We start from the raw sequence: 20,424 nt of genomic DNA on the forward strand, positions 1-20,424 counted from the left end.
ATTGGGAGTTTACCACTTTCGGAAAATTTTAAATTCAGAATTTCAACCCTTCCCTGAGAGGAATTTTCTCGACCGCGAGTGATGATTATGATTCACAAACACTTTTCCCTGTAAAAGTTTTCGCCAATTTTTGTAAACCATGCAAGTTCTAATTATTTCACCCAATTCGAATTTACGGTGAAAATCGTTAACGATAGCGTGTAAATTGACTTGATTAACCGTCGCCTGCGGTCGATATATCGGCGTTACATTATTATTATACACTGTAAAAGTAATTCGGGATGCCCTCACACGTATTATTACCGAGGGACTTACGCACATAACTTACGGCTAAAATATACGGTGCCCGGTTAATAGAGTTGCAGAGCAAGTTGGTATTACATAATCCTACGCACCAATTCCACGTTTTTCCACTTGTTTATTTTTTCTTCTTTCTAATCGTTAACGTTCATCCGCGCCACGGCGGCTCAAATCTAACGTCGTTAATTTCAGTCAATGATCTTATGCGTGTATCTTTACATACACACGTTGTACGTATACTTGTATACTTTGGTATTTTAAACACAGCTGCTTGCGGCGCATGCGATCGATTCAAAAAAACGTTCGAAACGTCGAGAGTTCAAATTCGAGGGGGAAAAAAAAAGTTTCTCGGATTAATCGAAAGAATAATTCTTCGATTTTAGGAATAATCAATCTTTTCCAAATAGAGAAATAGTAGATTGAAATCGTTTTTAACATCTTCCTAGAAACTCTTTTCGCTTCGTTTATCGTAACTACAGTGTTTCAATCACCGAATTAAGAATCAGACGGCACGCGCATCTAAATGCATAATATAAATTCGTGCCAGATATCTACTTACACAACATTATATATGTATATATGCATATGTATATATATTAATATACATACGTACACACGTAGGTAATAATTTTCAATTGACAGTAGTTAAATCAAACGACGAGATATCAGGTCACGTACTATTAAGAGCTTCCAGCTAATGCATAATTCGTATTAATAATACACAACGCGCATCACGTCCGTATTCGGTACTAACTATAATATAATACGTATAATGCCCAGATGACACTGTTTAACTGTTCAACAGTGCGACAACTTGCGCGTGGAGACGTCGTTTCTCGGTCTCTCTATGTATGTAATAATGTGATTGACAAATCAGAGCGAGGATTTCTGCATGGCTATAAATTGCGCGCTGTTGTATACCGGGACAATCTCTTGAAACTTGAAAATCAACCGCGCATGCGCCAAATAATTAAATCTCATTGGTCGGCGAAATCTTGTCTGCGATGCAGGCGGGCCAACTTACGCAAAATGTCTACGTTTCAATTTTCAAAGAGCATAAGCGTTAAATTCCGGCCGTTCTTTGAAGAATCAACTTTCCAACCCGATAACAAACGCTTCCAAAAACTTTTCGAGTCACCGCCTCGATTATTTGAGATCCTAACCTCGAAAATTCGTATCAACTGCATCGCCGGCAGAAACAGTTTGACAGTCGATAAAACTCGCGCATGCGCGGTTGATTTTCAAGTTTCAAGAGATTGTCCCGGTATATGTAATAAACAGGATCAGTGAGAGTAATAATAAAAATTATTCTCACTATATATCATGTATACATATTAGCGATAATTTCGTCACCGTTTATTTGGTGTATACATATATTATATAAGGCCCGATTTTTAAACTTTCTACATGGGTATAATTTCACGGTGTATAACTCCGGGTCACGCGATATCCAGGAAAGGTGGAAATGGGTTGAGGAACAGGAAACGAGCTGGTTAGGTAGGTCAGGAAATACACGCTTTTTTTCCTTCTCAAGGATCCTTTGGTATTTTTATACTGTAAACCTCGTTTTTCGTTTTTGCTTCTTTGGGAGTTACTTTTTTTGACGTATTTCGTAAAAAAAATTGCAAGCTTATGCACAGGGTGTATAATAAATACACAGTATCTGAAAGCAGTTCAAAAATCATCCTGCGCACTGTGCAATCCTGCATAGGTTCCTGAATAGCGATTCTTTTGCTTATTTATTACACGATGCATATTTGGGATAAATCGTTGCTTCGCACCTTTAGGAATGTATGAAATTTAGTAAAGCATGATAAAAAAAATATACTCTTATCTTGAAAAACCTACTCCTTGATAGTCGTTCCAAAATTGCGAGTTTGTGATTTTCTTACCTAACGTTTCGTTACGTCAACGTTACTAACTTTGGTCTCATGCTTATTATTGTATACCTGCTTTCAAGAGCCCCCTCCCCCCTCTTATACAAGTTTGTGTTTACATATAGCAGCGCATCGCAGTTATAGGAGGCATCGTTTCACGCGGCTATCGATTTCTGTATGAATACATACTGTACTCATACATATAGGTGTATATACCTATATACATATAACGTGTACGTGGGCCGAGCGATCCTCCCTCTTATTTCCCCTCTTCGTCGACGATTCCCCTCGCGAAAATTTTCCAATCGAACTTGAATGGCAACGGTATTGATGTCGTCGCTATGAAGCGCCCCAAAAGGTTATACGATTCGGAAAATTGATTCATGGCTGACAACGTCAACTCAAATTCATTTCACGTATTGAGCAGTTCTTGCGTATCGGTAAAACAATTATTATACATACTACAATAAAATTAATGGTGAAAAATTTTCTTGCCATTTATGTGAATGGTTAAAAATTGAAGTGATAATCAATAAAATTCTGATATTTAATTGAACCGGGTGTTGAAATTCCGGTAATTATAGCACGGAATTACAATTACAAGCGTAATACTCGGGAAACTAGGACGCAGTTATTCACAGTACTAATTGTGATGAACGGTGCATCTGAGTTTCATTTTATTAATTAATTTTTATTAGCCTTCCACGTGCTGTACGAGGACTCCGTCTCATGTATGGGTGATCGTTGAATGAACTTTAAGCGTGGTTTGGTTGGAATCGACGTGTAGTAAGTGCGTCACACAAATATAAACTAGGTGGTGTGCAGAGGACGAAGCAGAGGAGTGAGATCGGGCCCTAATGGCACTGTCAACACTTTTTACTTCACTTTTTACGGCTTTGCCTACGCCCACGTGCCACCGCTCTTTATACATCCAAGTAAATAACCCCGCAGCGTTTCATTGCTCCCCTATACTCGACCAGCCCACCCTGATCGTTACGACAAGGTCCGATCCGTTCTTTCTCTGGGTTAGCTTCTTGCTTTTTACTATCTTTTTCGCATCACGCAATGGTCATTGGACTATGCAGCGAGTGACGAAAGTTACAGGTTCCGCAAGAGTTGGAAGACCTTCAACCGAACCGCTAGAAACCAACGTCGACTATTTTCTACTCGATGGTTGACGAAGTTCCAACTTTTCTGAATAAAGTCATTTGCTGAGTGGTTGCATTTTTCTTTACCATTTTTTTTTTTTTTTTTTTTGCAAGGTTTCATGTATGTGCGAAAGTCGAGAAAACGCGATGCCGTTACAAGGAACAATTCCGTCTGCATCTGGGGTATCGAGAAAACGAACGAGAGAATGGAATACCAACGGTAAATGGCTAATTGAATATACGTCTTGTCAGGTATAAAACTGCCCTCGTTGTCAGAGGTATACACTCCGCAAGTCGTATGTGGTTGTATAAGTGCACGGTGAACTGGGTCAGTCGAAGGGATCGATAGGTGGAATCTGTTTGTCTGGTGACTGGTACGGTGACGCCCATAATGCATTGCTTTGCCTCGGTTCGTAACAGGTGGAGGGTAAAAATTACAGCACCACGCAACAAGGTAAAAGTGGAAGCCTGTCAACAAGGAACGCCGGCGATAACCTTCGGTTAATCGTGTCAGGAGAAGATTTTTACGGTTCGAAGATTTGACGATGATGGAACGAGGAGCCAAAAGCTACAAGTGTACGTTTGAATCAGAGTTCAAGGTGGAAATATACGAATCCAAAACTATGCATCGATCCTTTGTTTATAGTTCCTACTTGGGTATGGTTGTCGAGAAGAGAGAAGTAGGCAAAGGACGAAATGAAAGTAAGGAGGAACGGAAAAGAAAATTAGAAATTGCCCTGGAGTTGATCAACGGTCATCTACTGATGATGAATCGAACTCGGTATCTGTCGATCGAGCAAAAGATTCGTTTCTTAAAAAAAAAAAAAAGAATCTCGCAACGAATCTGATCGAGCAGTAAATTCTGAGCGGAGGTGAAGTCTCAGCTCCGCTGTTGTTGGATACATTGCCGGTGTGTGCGTCCTGGTTGGATTGATTTCTTTTTCCATCACTGGATCACACGGTGTGTCCGTCTGTTCTTGGCGGTGTCAGAACAGCTCTGCTATCTTAGCAGGTGGTCGCTCACTTTGCGGATTGGAATTATCGTTGGCTGACAACTCGTCGTCGATGACGGGTAACGAACGATTTTCTATCTCTGTATATTCTTGTTCCCCTTTTCTTTTTCTTTCTTTACAACTACGAACAAAGCTTGGACAGGCACAGATTGAAATATCCTCGTAACTGGTTTCTCTGGGTTGAAAGATTACCTCAACCCGATTCTCGAAGTCCTCGAAGATATTTCGAGACTTGAGCTCCTGGGCTCCCGTTTCCTTCGCCCCATCACGCCCCGATCGATGAATCTCTCATTTCCTATGTTTTTAACGGGACCGGAACCGCTTCGCCTCGCCTCCGCTGCGATACCAAACTCATTGATTTTTGGTCCCACGCACTGCCGACAGCGAGTCAAAGAGAGAAAAAAGAAGTCAACCGCTGCCAGCACGCACGGCTTATGGTACACATATACTTAGGTTTACCTACCTACCTTTGCCCGGAATGTATTACGCCGTAACTCTATACCTCTTCTTATCTCTCGCGACAAACTGAAATTGTAAATTCGCAATGATCCCTATCGATAATGATCGAGTCAGGAGAAACTCTCGGTGTGCTCGGATGGTTTCGAATTACATCAAGTCGCACTTCGCAGTAGGTACCTACAGTATATAGTACCTGTCATCGTGCTCCCATATACTTCTCCATAAAAACAACTCGATTCCTCAAAAATATGTACCGTTCGATCCCTTTCACTTGGCGACGATGACTGATGGAAGATCGAATTTTTTGAACGTTAACGGTTACTCGAAGTCGAAAGGTATATCATGGGCTTGAAGTTGGTAACGTTACATTAACGATGCATGTTTAGGAAAATCCTTACTTCGCAACCTTAGGATTGTCTGAAATTCAACCAGTCAATCAAACCAAAGGAGACATGTTCATATTTTGAAAAACGTACTCCTTGGAAGTCGTTCTAAAATTGTGCAACGATTTATTCCATGATGTTTCGTTACGTTAACGTTACTAACTTCGACATGGTGATGTATTCCCATCGGCGGTCCTCAGATCAGTTCGAAATCTCCTCCCTTGATTATTATTCGTCCATGGATTGATCTTGTGCTTGCAATTATCATCGATGATAGCTCCAATGCACTTTTTCACACCTTGTGATCCTTTGCGTCACAATTCCAGCTGATTGTGGTACGTTACTTATTAGTTTCCTAGGGCAACCCAGAAGTGCACCACGTCGAGTATGTCAGCGGCTGCGTTATGCGTATCTATGATGCGGATGTCTGTGTAATATTTCGCGCGAATGTAATCGCAGCAGGTACTGCCATCACGTCGTTCATCATCGCACGGTCGAGATTTCATCTATTTTCTACAGTCTATACGCGTATATCTATACTGTTGCTGCATCATGTGCCAAGTTGAAAAGTTTTCCAGTACTTGTATACAGCTTGAGTACCTACTCGGTACACTCTACCTATCGGAAGATGAAAGTTGGCATGAATCTGTCGGACCATGCGTCGATTACCGCCGGTGCCTATCTCCAATTACTGATCGACATTTCTTAACTTCCGCGAATTCAAATCGCTGCCGACGCGTTTAAACGACCCAATACTAACGGACGAATCGCTTTCGGTGTTTCAGGTGAATCCGGCCGAGCGTCAGGCCCCGGAAAAGGAGGAAACCTGGACCTTGGCGTCGGAGAATCATCACCAGGAGACGGTGGATGAAAAGAAAGGGGCATCGCACTCGGTGGTCACGCCCTGCGATTACGAGCCTAATCTACCGCGTAGCCACGAAACCCGAAAGAGCAAGACCAAAAGGGTGAAGAATTATTTGAGGAAAAAGTGCAAGGACGCTCTTTCCAAGTCAGAGGATGCGGCAGGAGCCGAGAAACGAAGGGACCAGAAGTGCACCTCTTGGTACGTCGACGAAAAATGTAGCGAGGAGGAATTCATGCGCGATCATTTGGACTCTTCGTCTCTTGATCGAACCGCCGATCGCCGAGTCTGCGAATCGGTTGAAAAAATCCAATCCAGAGGGAGCAGATCTTCGCTCTACGAGGACGCTACCGACGTCTTATTGGCCCAGGATGAAAACGTCCTCGCCGTTCCTTCCGTGAATTCTCAGGAAACATCCCGTGGGTTGAAACCTCTTCCAGCCTCATCTGCGGAGACTCTAGTTTCGGATGGTGTTAACCTACATTGTGTTCTCGACAAGTGCGAATCCAGTGACACTTTAGTGCCTGAATTATTGTCAACGGAAACTACGATCGTTGTCGCGAAGTATTCTTCTAGTCGCAAGAGTAATGACGGTTCTGCGATTGAATGTGGTGCCGATTGTGATGCGGCTACGTTTTGCGAGAGTCCCGATGAAGACGTACCTCGAGATCGAACCAACCGTAACAACGAAGCGGAAGTTGTTGCACCCTCTTCTCTCAGCATCGGTGAACCCGTTCAGCATTCGATACTCGGGGTGAGTTTACTTTTCATTTAGTTATTCAAGTTAAGGACCTTGAAGTGTTGAGTTGAAAAAAAAAATGCGAATGGTTGGGAAAGTTCTGCAAAAAATTTGGTGACAATGTTTTTAACTTCGAGGTGACTGAACACGTTGAGAGAAAATTAATATTTTTCAACTTATGGAATGATTTTGAACGCGGTGTATTTGCTAAATTTCAGTATAATGTTTCGATCTATTAAACTTGACTACATCTTAGACAGTTCTAAAATTACTAAATTGGGATTCTTTCGAAAAACTTATCGTCACATTAACTTTGTGAATTTTAACCTCATAATAACACATCGAAGTTGAACTTTTCTATACTTTTGTCAACTCTTGAAATAGGAACATTTGGAAGATGAAACAATTGGGTTTGACTTGTTATAACTTGGAAAATTGATAGAGTATTGGTGAAAATTTATTTATAAATGTGTGGTATTCGGTACAATAACAACGAAGAGTTTCCAAAAAAAATATATGTATATATACATATATATATATATAAACGTATTCACATTTTTCGAATCTCACGCCATCAAAGTCATTCTGAAGTTGCAGAATAGTGATTTTTTCATTCAACTTTCGATCGTTACGCTAACGTTACTGCAACTTTAACCTCATGGCACAGCAGGGTCAGATCGGACTCGACGTCTGGTTAAGTAAGACGTATCTGTAGGTAGAAATACACGCATATACCTACACCTTTGGGAGAGTATGTGTCGTGGTAGAGAGAGAGAGAGAGAGAGAGAGAGCAACGAAGACGAATAGAAAGAGAAGAAAGAGAGGAGGAGAGGGTGGAGGGTGTGTATGGGAATCACGGGTCGTGCTCATTAATTATATCGGACTGATCTATTGGGATCAGAGTATAGGCTAATAGGCTAATAGCCTGAAACTCAACTCTGTATTCACTTTCCTGTCTCCGGTTATCTAGCTGCAGCGCGGTGAGTGTCTCTTGGATATATTACACTTACTTGGTGAAGAAAAATAAAAAAAAAATAAAAAATTCCCTCGCCGTGTGTATCGCGACGACGACGACGGTTGTCGTCGACGATTGTCTGACGTAAGTTAACTATTCGTAGGTGTTGTGTGTGTACAACGTACACGTATACGTATGTACGTATGTATGCAAACGGCGCAACGCCGCAGCGTTAAACTTTTTCGTCCCACGCCACAGTTTTATTAACTCGTGACACGCTCTTGATTAAAATCTATCGAACTAACCAGACTAAACAATACCCCATATCCTACTTACCAGTAATATCGATACATCCGCACGATCTTATACCACCCACCCACCGACCAACCCGCAATGCGGGTTATAGAGCCAATCTAATCGCATGCCGCGTGCATGCACGTTATTCCCGTTTCAAGTCACCTTGTTAAATCTATAACACGGCATATAATACCAATTATTTTAACGCAAACCTAGCCTATTGGAATATATATATATATATATATACCTATTCTTCGATGCGGATATATGCAATTGACGACAATTATCTCCTTGTATTACGTACACGATCAGTTTCCTTCAAGTAGTTTCGTGTTATTATGTTTGGACTCGTTTTTTTTTTTTTTTTTTTAACTCCGTCAAAAATTCGTTATTACGAAATATAAGCATGTAGCCAGTGAAATGTTAATCTGGTGTAATTCATTTTAACTGCGAAGTCTTTGAACGTTTCTCAGTTATAAAATCTCGTTATCAATCACCGGCTTTTTCGTGTCACGATATTTTCGCAAAGGAATGGAAAGGCTTATTAATCGTTTTGGTTTTTTTTTTTTTATTTTATTTTATTTTTGCAAATTCCAAGTGAAATTATTCGTGGAGAAAAAAAACTTGTTCCTTTAAGCAACTGTTGCGGTAACTAAAATTGTCCATACCTAGAGATCTGTTATATTTTATACCGATATGAAAGTCGCACGTGTACTCGAGGTGTTATGTAATAATTTTCAGAGTTTTACATACATGTACGTAACGTGATATATGCTTACCTGTCTATCGGACTTTCTCGACTGATGATCGGGTGAAGCTGCCATGCAGGAACAATTTTAATGCAGTTCGCTGTGAGCATAGTGATCGTTTCTGTCAGCAAACTGACAGATTTATAGTTCGCATCACGCGTGCGCGCGCGCGCTGCGCTAACAGCAGCAAGTCAACAACGCCAGTATATACGTACACATGCATATATATGTATAAAGATTTGCGATTTATCGTGAAAAACAAAATTCATCTAACGCACACGCAGAACCGTTTTTTACTGTGTGAGAAATACGAGAGCGCAAGTACATATATAAGGTATAATTCACGTCGCGAAAGGGAATCTCTGCAACAGAAGAGACTGTATTCTGCTCAGAATGCAAAATAAGAATATGAAGTAAAAAAAAAAAAAAAAAAATACAAATAAAGTGACCAAAAAATAAATGGATTCCGCGAGACCAAAGTCTGGAAAATAATTCCTTTGCAACGAAGTTCTTCAATTCTCGCCTCGAACGCTTCAGAGAGCGATGCGGGGTGTAATTAGCGCGAGAGTAGCGCAGTGGAGCGCAGAGCGAACGGAGGAGGCGAATCAACGCAAAATGAGCAAATGCCAAACGCTTTCCGCGTGAGTGAAAAGAAAATCGCCCAAGGTTGTTAATGCAGGCGTCGATAACGACGCGCGCACGCGTTTCGCTTTCGCGCACGCGCGCTTTATGCTTGATGGCCATTAGCGTTACACTCAAAGATGGTATAATTTTCACGCGTATTCTTCTCTGGACTGACCATGTTGGTGATGTTGGACTTGGTACACTTGATAAACAAACAGCCTTCCTCGGCGGACACGCGCCGAAATTAAATCTCTTCACCATCGAGCCGCATAACCAGTCAGCCATAAATCACCAGCACCCACCGTTGAGGAGTATGGATTATCCATCGTACACTACTGGAACCAACAGAGTAGAGCGACGTTGGCACATCACTAAAGCTACACGTAACACTGAAACTCGTCAACGTTGAAACCACCAGTAGAGTGACGTTAGCACATCACTAAAGGCCACACATGAAGCTGAAACTCGGACCTCGGTATTTTCGCAACGTATCTCTGACGGATTGCTTCAAGTCAAGTGATGTGTTCTATCTCAGAACAGCAGGGTACCACAGAAGCCATGGAAGTCATGTAGGAATATTTTGATCAAATGTCAAAAGCTTCGTCGTTCACCAGATTTGGAGGTGCCGGTCAAGAATCTAACCTTGAGATTCATTTCCTTCGTGATTCACAGTCGGATAAGCTGTATCAGAGATGTGCACTTACGATTTCTTACTGATTGGAAAAGAATGAACCGAGGATGATTTTTACCCTGAAAATAAAGTAGTTCATCATCATTCATCAGAGAAACGTAGGTATAGGATAACCCTGCGTAATGTAAAAGTGGCGTGACTTTAGGGACCGAGTAAGAGGAGCGACTTTGCAAGGATGATGTAACGATCCTGAACACCCCTAAGAAATGACTAATGCGCACCCGATGACGTGTAATAACGGATCCAATTAAAATTTCGTTCGAGGGATAAGCGTGCGTACAAGTTGATCGTACATAACGTATATCAATGCGGGTACGCATTGTTAACCACGCGATAATCAATAACAAGGTACGAAACTACGGGGCCGGAGTTTTTTTTTTTTTTGCTGCGTGTCAGTACAAATGTATGAACACACAAATGTTACCATCATCCGCAACAGCCACTCGTCCATGAGGAGTCGGCTACACGCATGGTACACGAAACTCTCGTATCCTAAACTCGAATGCCTGCCGGTATAAACGCGTACATAGAGATCCGGAGATAAGCGCGGATATGGACGAGACCAGGGGATACAACACGTGTATAGATATATATTATTAGCCTCTTTTGACGGACGCGTGTCACGGCGGTACCACATGTGGCGATCGTCAGAATTATTGAAATTGAACACCATATCGTGCCGCCTCGCATGTTATCCTCGCTCAATTTCACCGCATGATCTTTCAACCTCCGTTCTCTTCGTTGTTCGTCATGCGATATCGCTCTGTTGTTAGCCCTGGTTAACCGAAGCATCCCCCTTCCCCTGTCATATCGTTCAATTCATCCTTAATCCAACGTCTGATCATCAGACCAACAGAAGTTCACTGCTAGCAGACTCACCCAAAAACTTCAGTGCATAACGACAGTAAAAGATGTGTTGTACCAAAAGGGAAGGACAATATTTACACCTGTTGAACAGTGTGTAGATCTGCCAAGTGATGTTTGGCACCGAACGGTGGAGTTCATTAAATCGGTACTAGACAGGCTGGTGCGGGTGATGATCATCGACTGCATGCTGGGTGTGAGATGAAGAAGAAGAAGACGAATAAGCTCGATGAAATGGAACGAGCTAGGGTGTGAATATAAACTTACCGTCGCCGCAATGTCTGATAGATGAAAATCGTCGTTATATGGTACGTGCTGCATACTACTTAACGGCGGAGAAAGTGGTCGGCGGGTAGGCGAGGGTAACCATAACGATGGTCTGTCGGTGATATTGGATCGAGTGGGACTGCACGTTGCAATTCAATGCGAAGGGGGCGAGTTTAGATCATCGACGTGCCGCATAGGTATATCTATACATGTCGGTATGTGTAGTAGAGGAGACATCGTGTGGTGCCGGTTATCATGCCGGATTAGGTCACGTTTCCGGTAATTAATGGCTCACGTCATCTCTATACTCGATCGGGAATTACACAGATCGTTTGTTCGATCGTATAGATCGTCCTCCTCCTCAGGACTTCGATGTCGTCGTTCGTTCGTTTTCTGTTTATATTTTACTACCAGCTATTTCCACCGTCGAGCATGAAATGGACAATGAAGAACTTACCTATATGGCACTTGTGATCCTCGCTCCTGCATATGGGGCTGCGTGGCGTTTCGTATGCGCTCTCAACTGTTGCGCCTTACCATTATATCCACCTATAACCCTATTCGTCGAGAGGAGGACTATTCGTTTCCTTATACACATTTAACGACTTATGGGCGCACGTGAAGTTTATGTTTCGTACGCGATTCTATCGTGTCGCGCAGACTCGAATTTCTTCTCATCTTCATTCCATTGCTGGTACTATCAATACCGTATGGTTAGCTTTGTTACTTTTAGCCTCATATTACTTGTACAACTGACCGAACACCTCAACGTTAAGTACGTAATACTTAAGCTTTTTATACAATTGCTGGATAATTTTGGCTAGTATAAACGAGGGTTGAGATTCGACCATGTTATTGAAACGACTCTAAGATCCGTGGTGGTAGTTTTAAATTCCAACTCTTTGAATATACGTATAGTTTAACGAATACGACGATACTCTTCAGATTATGATTTTACACGTCGATTCAAGCGACCGGTTCACTTACAATCAAACAATTCGAAAGGATTTTCAAAATCCTATTCCATTTATTTAACCGCAGTTCTTGACTTTCAAAATTGGTAACCGTTGATTTTCGATCTACCGTATCGATGTATCCTGACGGTGCTGCAGCACATCAATGCTCGACGTCGTACAACTCCTAAAGGCCGGGGTGCAGTGGTTAGGTTCTTGCCTCAAGCCGTACACGAAGAAAGGTAATAAATAATGAGGCAATCCGGGGAAATGAAGGCAGCGGCACAAGCGGGAGCAGCGGCAGCGGCATCGCGTCGTGACGCTCGGAGGTGAGATGACCCGTGACCTCCTCTTCGCTCACCCCAGTCTCTGATCTCAGCCCAACTAAGACCCAGCCTACGGTGCATAGGTATGAGCCTACCTCGACTGGCAATCAGCCGAGGCATGCCTGCCTCGCGCTGAAATTTTTACTCCCTTTAGGAGCGAGAACCTCGCCTAGAACCATGCTCTAGCCACCACACCATGGGGACACGGAGAAATCGGTTTGGTAATTAACTCCATCCCTGTGATATTATCTCTTGCGAGACTTGCTTCGCTGTTTCATCCGGTCATGCCGAAGGTAAAAGTCTCGGCTCGGCGGGGTTGGGAAATAAGGATCTTTGGTACAAAATTGATGTTTTGTGAATCTGGCGAATTGTCACTTTCAACAGACGGTGTTGAAGTTAGTAGTTACGTTATCGTAACGAAAGATTGGAACTTTATTATCTTAGAATGACTTTGAACGAATTATGATTTCGAAACATGACGAACGTCTCTTATTTTATTACAATTTTCATAAATTTCAGACAGTTCCAAAGTCGTGAAATAATGATTTTTGCCTCAATACATGAAACGTTCCAATAACGTTACCAACTTTAACATGATACTTTCAGTTGATAGTGTAATATGTAACCAATTTTAATCTCGTATTTCAAGTCTGTCCAAATTTTTCTTTCTTCATACTATTAGTATCATGTAGTCGATTGTTTTTTTAAGCGTACCGTACATCGTTTTCATAATATAATGCGACGAAGCTTAGCTCTTAATTTATCCGTAGAGCTATCCAGATGGATCATAATTCTGCACGGTTGCATTAGCGTTTCATTCAGAAATCCAGTGAAAGGAAGGAATAAGAAATTGCAGAACGATAACACGGGTTTAAGCACTTTGTGTCGTCGCGTGGGAGGATTCAGGGTGTAATGGAGTTCTCGGGCGTTGTATTCACAGTTTGTGCAACGTCTGGTATAAGTATAAGTGGCGAGGAGGAATTTGCACACTCAAGATTGGAGTCAGCGGACAGAACCCTGGCAATTACGCTCGGGATAGTACAAGGTATTATACGTACATATATGTACGGTAAGGTACACGTACAAGCGAGAAACCGCGATGCATGGATATATCGCGGATTGTAAACGGCGATAAGTGAGACACGGGAAAGTCAAGAGGGATAATTGCGACGATGTGGGTTAAAACCTCACTCGCTCGCACGCTCGCCGTTTCATTCGCCTTGGGACGCGACGCCCGACTGACTTCAAACGTCGTTCGTTTCTTACCACGGCGACTTGACAGCCGGTTGTAATCGCGAACTTTAACCGTCGACGGCACGCCGATCTTCCATTCTCGTCGCCTTTACCTCCATTCCACTCACTCGCTCTTCGCATCATCATCCCGACGATGTATCCTGGTCCTTCGTCCTCTTTCTACATGAATATTATACGCCTGTGTGACATTGACGCTGTGACTATCGTAGGGACGAAAACCATTCCAAGGACTCGTATACTTGCCGACGAAGCTGAAGTTCGTAGCCAAACGTGTTAAACTTTTATTGGAAATGGAAATATGAAGTTCAGATTTAAACCAGAAATCAAACTCTATGAAAGCATTTGGGCATTCAAGGCTTGTCGCAAAATTTTCATTCTTCGACTTTACCACCTTGTTCGAACGAACGTTACAACGTTTTACTGCTAATTCTGGCTGCCGGCTTCAGCGTCGTTGCTTGGTGGGTGAAGGATGGTCGTGACGGGTGTAACTCACACCTTATGTATACACCGGTAGCTTTGCAAAGGTTAATCGCCAAAGCCGAGGAAATTCGAAATGAAAGATGCCAGGATGCTCGCCGGATGACGGGTCAATTTCTCGTCGAGACGAGATGCGAGGTTATACAGGTACGATGTGCTTTCGTCGAGGTCAGTCGGGGTCAAAGGTCAGTCGGCGCGGGATGATGAGTCGGGAAAGTTTCGGAATATACCCGCTCGTAGCATGGCTGCCAGTGTAACGAGATGGATTGAACCGGTCAAAACGAATTTTCAGTCTGGGTTTTACGATAGATGATGTCAAATAGATAAAAATTTGTTTTTTTTTTTTCTTCCCCCCTTCTAGAAACCAGAAAGATATTTTGGATTTTAAGAAATATTACCCATATTTTCTCAAACATTTGTTGCAAATAACAATGAAATAAAGTTCAATTTTGCGTTTAATTCACTTTTATTCTGAAATAATAATTGATAATAAACTGCAAATGTCTAAAAGAATTGATAAACAAAGTTTAAATATAAATATTTTTCGTACTTTATCTATTTTCGCATGGACTTTCTCGTGTCAACTCCCAAACGTAATAATCCATCATGCTGTAATTACACTGAAATTTATTTACATAAGTAGAAGCTCAATTAAAATTTTTATTTTTTTTTTCTGTTTATCCGCGTCATTCAAGTTCTTCGTACCATTTTTGAGAACCCCTTTAGCCATCTTCTCAGATTTATATCGCACGCTTTGAATCATCCACTTTTTTCCAAGTATCTTGCAATATTTTTTCTCTTTCTTATTACATCTTTAAAACCGTTCTTCCGAGTTACGCAAAAATCGTCCCACTATGTTCACTACCATAAACAGATACGACGAACCGTTTTAAAGTTTCGCTTTAAGGTACCGCTCTCGGCGCGCTATCATCGTGTATTCTTTTCTATCGTGTAAGCAATTCGTCCGGGTTACAGTTACAACGATATTCATACAACGGTTCATCGTATGTGTTTTCTTAGCTCACGCAGATCTCGACTCTGGCAAACTACACCGTATCATCCTTTCCACTTTTTTTTTTCCCCTCTCTTTTTCAAAGACTCACTTCTACGGTCGAATGAATTGGCTAAGTGGGAAGAACAAACTGGACAATGGTCGTAAAATGTTGCCGCCTTGCTTCCTTCGGTACAAGAAATTGAAATTTTGACTTTCAGTGATCCTTTTTCCCCATTTTCTTTGTTGGGATCCTTTAAACGTACCATGTAATGTATATATATATATGTCTTTATCGATTCAGGTACTTTTCGCTTCTCACATCGACTGTTTTAGAAGATTATGTAGACGCATTTATGCCGTAGCCGTTTATAGACAGAGTTCTAGAAGAATCGTGTTGGGTTCTTACAGTCGTAATATCGGATATCTCATGACGGGTGCGGCGCAAGAAGGAAGATTTCACGACTCCAGGTTAAAAACCGTCATAAACGTGCCTTACCGTCGCCTCGGTCCCGTCGGTGTAATGAAATGGAAGACAAAAATGGCCCGATAGAAAATAAAACCGACAATTTATTTCTCCCGCGCTCTTTACGCGTCTCGCATCCTTTCCCTCTACGTGCAATGTGTAAAACCTTCAACGATCACCAATTATAGGTAACTAATTTCATCCTGAATAATTTTCAGCAGTTTGCAATTTCTTTTATAGCATCCGTTGCAGATCCACCTTAAATACAACGCCCCACTCTAACTGCCGAAAAACAAAAAAAAAAATTTCAAATTGGAGCACTTAATTTTTTCGGGTGTTCTTACACTACAGGACCAACTGGATATTGTTTTTATGACCCTAAAATATTGTTTAAGCCAAAAGAAATCGTATTTTCCAAAGTCCCAGTGTGGTGTTACCCCTTCATTTAATTACGTTTTCAAACTTTTTAACGCAAACACTTGGAAGTAGAAAATTCTCTCGAGGGGAAAACAGTCGGGTTCAAGGCAATGCGCGTGCGTCTGCCGACCGGAGGAAATTCGAAGACGTAGGCGAGGCTTAGACCTCGACGGCGCATAAATTACCGGGCGTACTCGCAGCCACCCAAGGCGCATTTCTTCAACCTTCTCGCCGCGCTATCAGCAAGCTTTTATTCGTAACTGGAATATTAATCAAGAAACTTGACGTACGCTTTATACCAAGCGCCCCAGCTCTTCTTCTTGAATGCCTGAATGGGTTTCAGTTCAAGCTGATCGTTAATAATATTCCCGATTATTTAAGGACGCATGTCAGGATTTACATGTGGTTAGGTGTAAATATGTCGAAACAAAAATATCTACAAACTGTGATTTCAATATTGCAGGTGAATTAAATAACACTAGTGACCTGTGAATTTTTGCATTTTTTTGTTTTTTAAATTTTTTTGAAAAAACATCGATTTTTTACTGTAAATAGCTTGTTATACAAAACTTTAACTCGCACCTTGGGGTCGTTCGTAAACTAAAACTTTTTTATCAAGAATTTCGTAACTTGAAAGTTTGAAAATGTGATAAAATTTTTTTAGCATTTTAAAATTAAAAATTCAATGTTGCGACCTTTTTATCTTGTAAAAGACAGGAATGCCAAAAAAACACAACAACAACAACAACAACTTCAAGACAAAATATTAAATTTTTTCGTTACAGCAAGCAATTTTTGGTTGGGGGCTTCAACGACCCCAAAGTGCCAGCTAAAGTTTAATAAAGCAAGGTATTTAGAGTTTCAATATTCAATAAAGAATTCAATGTTTTTTTTTTCTTTGTATAAAAAAAATAAAAACTCTCTGTATTTAATTTCGTATAAAATGAATTCATTGATTTTTCTGAATATCTGTGAATTTTTTTGAAATTTTCGGCAATTTTGAATAATTCCATTTTCCAAAACTTTCCAACCCTCCATTTGTGAAACTATTCGTTCCTTGCCTGTAAAACTTCTTCAGTGTAATGTATAACCATTTACGAAAATATATCCAAAAATTCAGGACTTCTGATCTAGCATGTTTATCAAAATTTTTTAAATTCTCGAAAACGGGTGTTTTTTTTTCTTACAAAATCGCCGAAATTCCAAAAGAATTCATAGCTATTCAGAAAAAATTAATGAATTCATTTTGTATGAAATTTCAAAAATTTCACCAGAGATATGTTGAAGAAATTTTCGTTCAAACACTTTATTAAAAACGTTTTGACATCATTATTATTATTGAAAAGAAATTATCTTATCAACTTGGTTACGACTGATTTTTTCTTTAGACCTTTATCTCATCGCGAAGTGTTCAATACTCTCACCCGAGACTCTCTTTTTCTTGGTAATATCCGTCCGATAAAACCTTAAACCTCCATCAGGTGCAGTTTTAAATATCAGCGAAACAAAAAGGCAATTTCGATGATTTTGTAAGTTCGATGAGCGAATACAGTCATGACAGTTGCAATTCCTTCCCTTTCCGTCATCGGCGAACTCCACAGGTATGCAAGGCTGCGGGTTTAACAAACACTCGGCGATGTTTATAGCGGGTTGATCTCTCGCACACGCCGGAGTCACAAAGGGCATGGGAGCGACACACCCACCGGATGTACTTTATATATATACATATTATATATATGCTCGCGTTCGTAGGTGACGTCGCGTTACCGGTCTATATTGCCCAGGGTGCGGCAATTTTGGGGATTCATTTCTTCCCTTTCCTCATTTTTCTTCCACCCTTCCTTCCATCCTTATACGCGAACCCTTGGTTTTTTTTTTTAATTTTTTTTTTTCGCAATTTCTGAATTTTCCGCAACGAATAAGATTATTAATTCATTCGTTTGTGCATTCGTTCGTCGTGAATTGTAAAAAGATACTCGTTCTTCTAAAAGGCCAATAAAAAGCATATTTATTGTAATTTATTTATTTTCACTCTCTTCATAGAATTATTTCATTCAAGCTTTAATAAGCATATAAATCAATAAAGAACAATATGTGAACAATATTTTATGAAATTTTCATTCTAATATTTTGATTATCGTTATGGTGGGCAGGATAACTCACGATAGTTTTAGCTGAAATCAAAAAACTAAATGTTTTCTGTTAGTAGGTGAGTATAGCGAATGATTGAACGAAGGATTTTATTATTATTTTTTTTTTTCTTTACAATGCAGCACATGGTGTAAATTTGCGTACGACTCTGAAAAAGATGTTGAATTTAATTTTTTTTTCTAATCCTTCGCTCAATCACTGTCTACAATCACCTACTGACAGAAAATATTAGATTTTTTTTACTTCGGATACAAAATCCACTTCTCGTCGTCTGAATTTTCTAAAATTTTTGCATGAGAATTTTATGAAATATCGTTCAACTACTGTTCTTCTTTATGCTTAATGTTTCAATACAATAATTCTTTTTTTACATTACCAAAAACAAATTTTTTTAAAAAATATATATATATATACTAGAAAATATGCCTTTTTTTATATTATATCCATGCAATAGTGCGTGATCTTTGAAACTCACGGAGATTCAAAACCCTGCCAAAATCTTAATAAGCCCGTGCTGTAACGATCCGTTAAACCTCGCGTGTCGGCCGGTGCAGGTGGGTATATATTTCATGAATGAACGCCCACTCGCTATTTCGCCACACTGACTATGAAGCGAAGTGATCGCTTGTCCCCCTCAAATTGTCCCTTAATGAGATATATCTTGGGCAACTTATGCAGGTGCCCACCTACGCAGCCTCGTACTTTGACAAATTTTACCTTCTTCTTCACAGTCGCTCCGACTTCAATTATTACTGGAGGGAAGGTTATTCAGCTTGGATGGTATAAAATGGTACCTATTTTTAGGAACTTGTTGTATCTTTTTTCTTTTTTTTGAAGATAATTAAAAAACGGAGCGATCTGTGTTTAGGGGCTTTATTATTTATAGTTTCAAGAGCATTTTAGAATTTTTTCGTTGAAATTAATAACAAAATAACGGCATGGCGCATATAAGTATCTAACGACCACGGTTTCAATCCGATGGCGCGGATTCCTCGGGTCAATTTTCATACGGTCGGCTTGAAATTATCTCACAAGCTTTAAAACTTGTTTATCGATTCGTGCTCGTGGCTAGATTTTTGAATTTCAATCCAAACATATTTGTGTAAAATTTTTTTTCAACTATTCTTTGGTTGAAAAATGAAATTTTTTGTTCCTGATCGCGTATATATTTGTATATTATTATTTTTTTTTTCTTCTCAACATTCGGGCTATAAGCTCCAACTTGAAACGGTGTATTTGACTCGTAAAAAATTTTTCCATCTGTTACAAGTTGGACAGTGATGTCAGGAGATGCGACACCGCAAAAGTTCTCGAGTTCGGAGTCGTTCGCTACTTATACGCGCCATGCCGCCATTTTGTTATTAATTTCGATGAAAAAATTCTGAAACGTTGTCGAAACAATTAATAATAAAACCCTGAAACTCGATTTGCTCTGACTGTTGGCATTTGTTTGAAAAAAAAACAAACAAAGTAAAAAAAAAAAAAAACTGCTAAATGTAGGTATGATTTTAGACCGTCCCAACTGTACCTCCTCCCCTTTAATCACGAAAAATTTTCAAACCATCCATTTTACGATTCGTTCAATTTTTTCCGCACGCACAAAGTTTCCGATCAACAGGTTTTACCGCCCAATATTCGCGGTAGTTTTTAATTCTCAATCAAAATTCCGTTCCCTTAAAAATTTGCGTTTTTGTATATAATTCAGCGATTTCATCGCAAAATCGTTTCTTATCCCCCCCCCCCCCCCCCCCAGTCAATGCAACGCGACTGGTGAATTTTTCTGTAAACTTTTCACGAGAAGATTTCTTTGCGAGTCAAGTTGTGTGTTAAATTTTTACTTCTCAAGGATAAAAATTATTTCAAATGAAGCCGTGCTGGTAAAACAAGGTATTCAAATCAATTTTGCTCCAGTATTTCAGTTTTAAACGTTTATTTTACACTGTATAATAGTCGTGACGCTTTGCGAATAGATATATGCATAATGTGTATATATATATATATATATATATATATGTACAGTGTACACACACGCACACACCTGCAAAAATTTTTACCCATTCACCGGCACATTAATCAAGCCGCAATAATTAGCAGAAACGGCAAATTAACACGTGCCTTAAAGTTAACGAGGCGAGTTACTTCGCTACTATATCTTGACCAA

At 40.3% G+C, this 20,424-nt stretch overlaps 1 protein-coding gene across 1 annotated transcript in view; it reads left to right on the forward strand.

The window, feature by feature from the left end:
* Window positions 1-20,424, forward strand: part of LOC107224435 — a 192,503-nt gene that overhangs the window by 24,531 nt on the left and 147,548 nt on the right. The window contains exon 2 of the mRNA XM_046732611.1: window positions 5,966-6,796. Within this exon, the coding sequence (XP_046588567.1) occupies window positions 5,966-6,796 (831 nt within the window). The remainder of the gene's footprint in view (window positions 1-5,965; window positions 6,797-20,424) is intronic.

The sequence above is a fragment of the Neodiprion lecontei genome, chromosome 2 (assembly GCF_021901455.1).
Source record: "Neodiprion lecontei isolate iyNeoLeco1 chromosome 2, iyNeoLeco1.1, whole genome shotgun sequence".
NCBI lineage: Eukaryota > Metazoa > Arthropoda > Insecta > Hymenoptera > Diprionidae > Neodiprion > Neodiprion lecontei.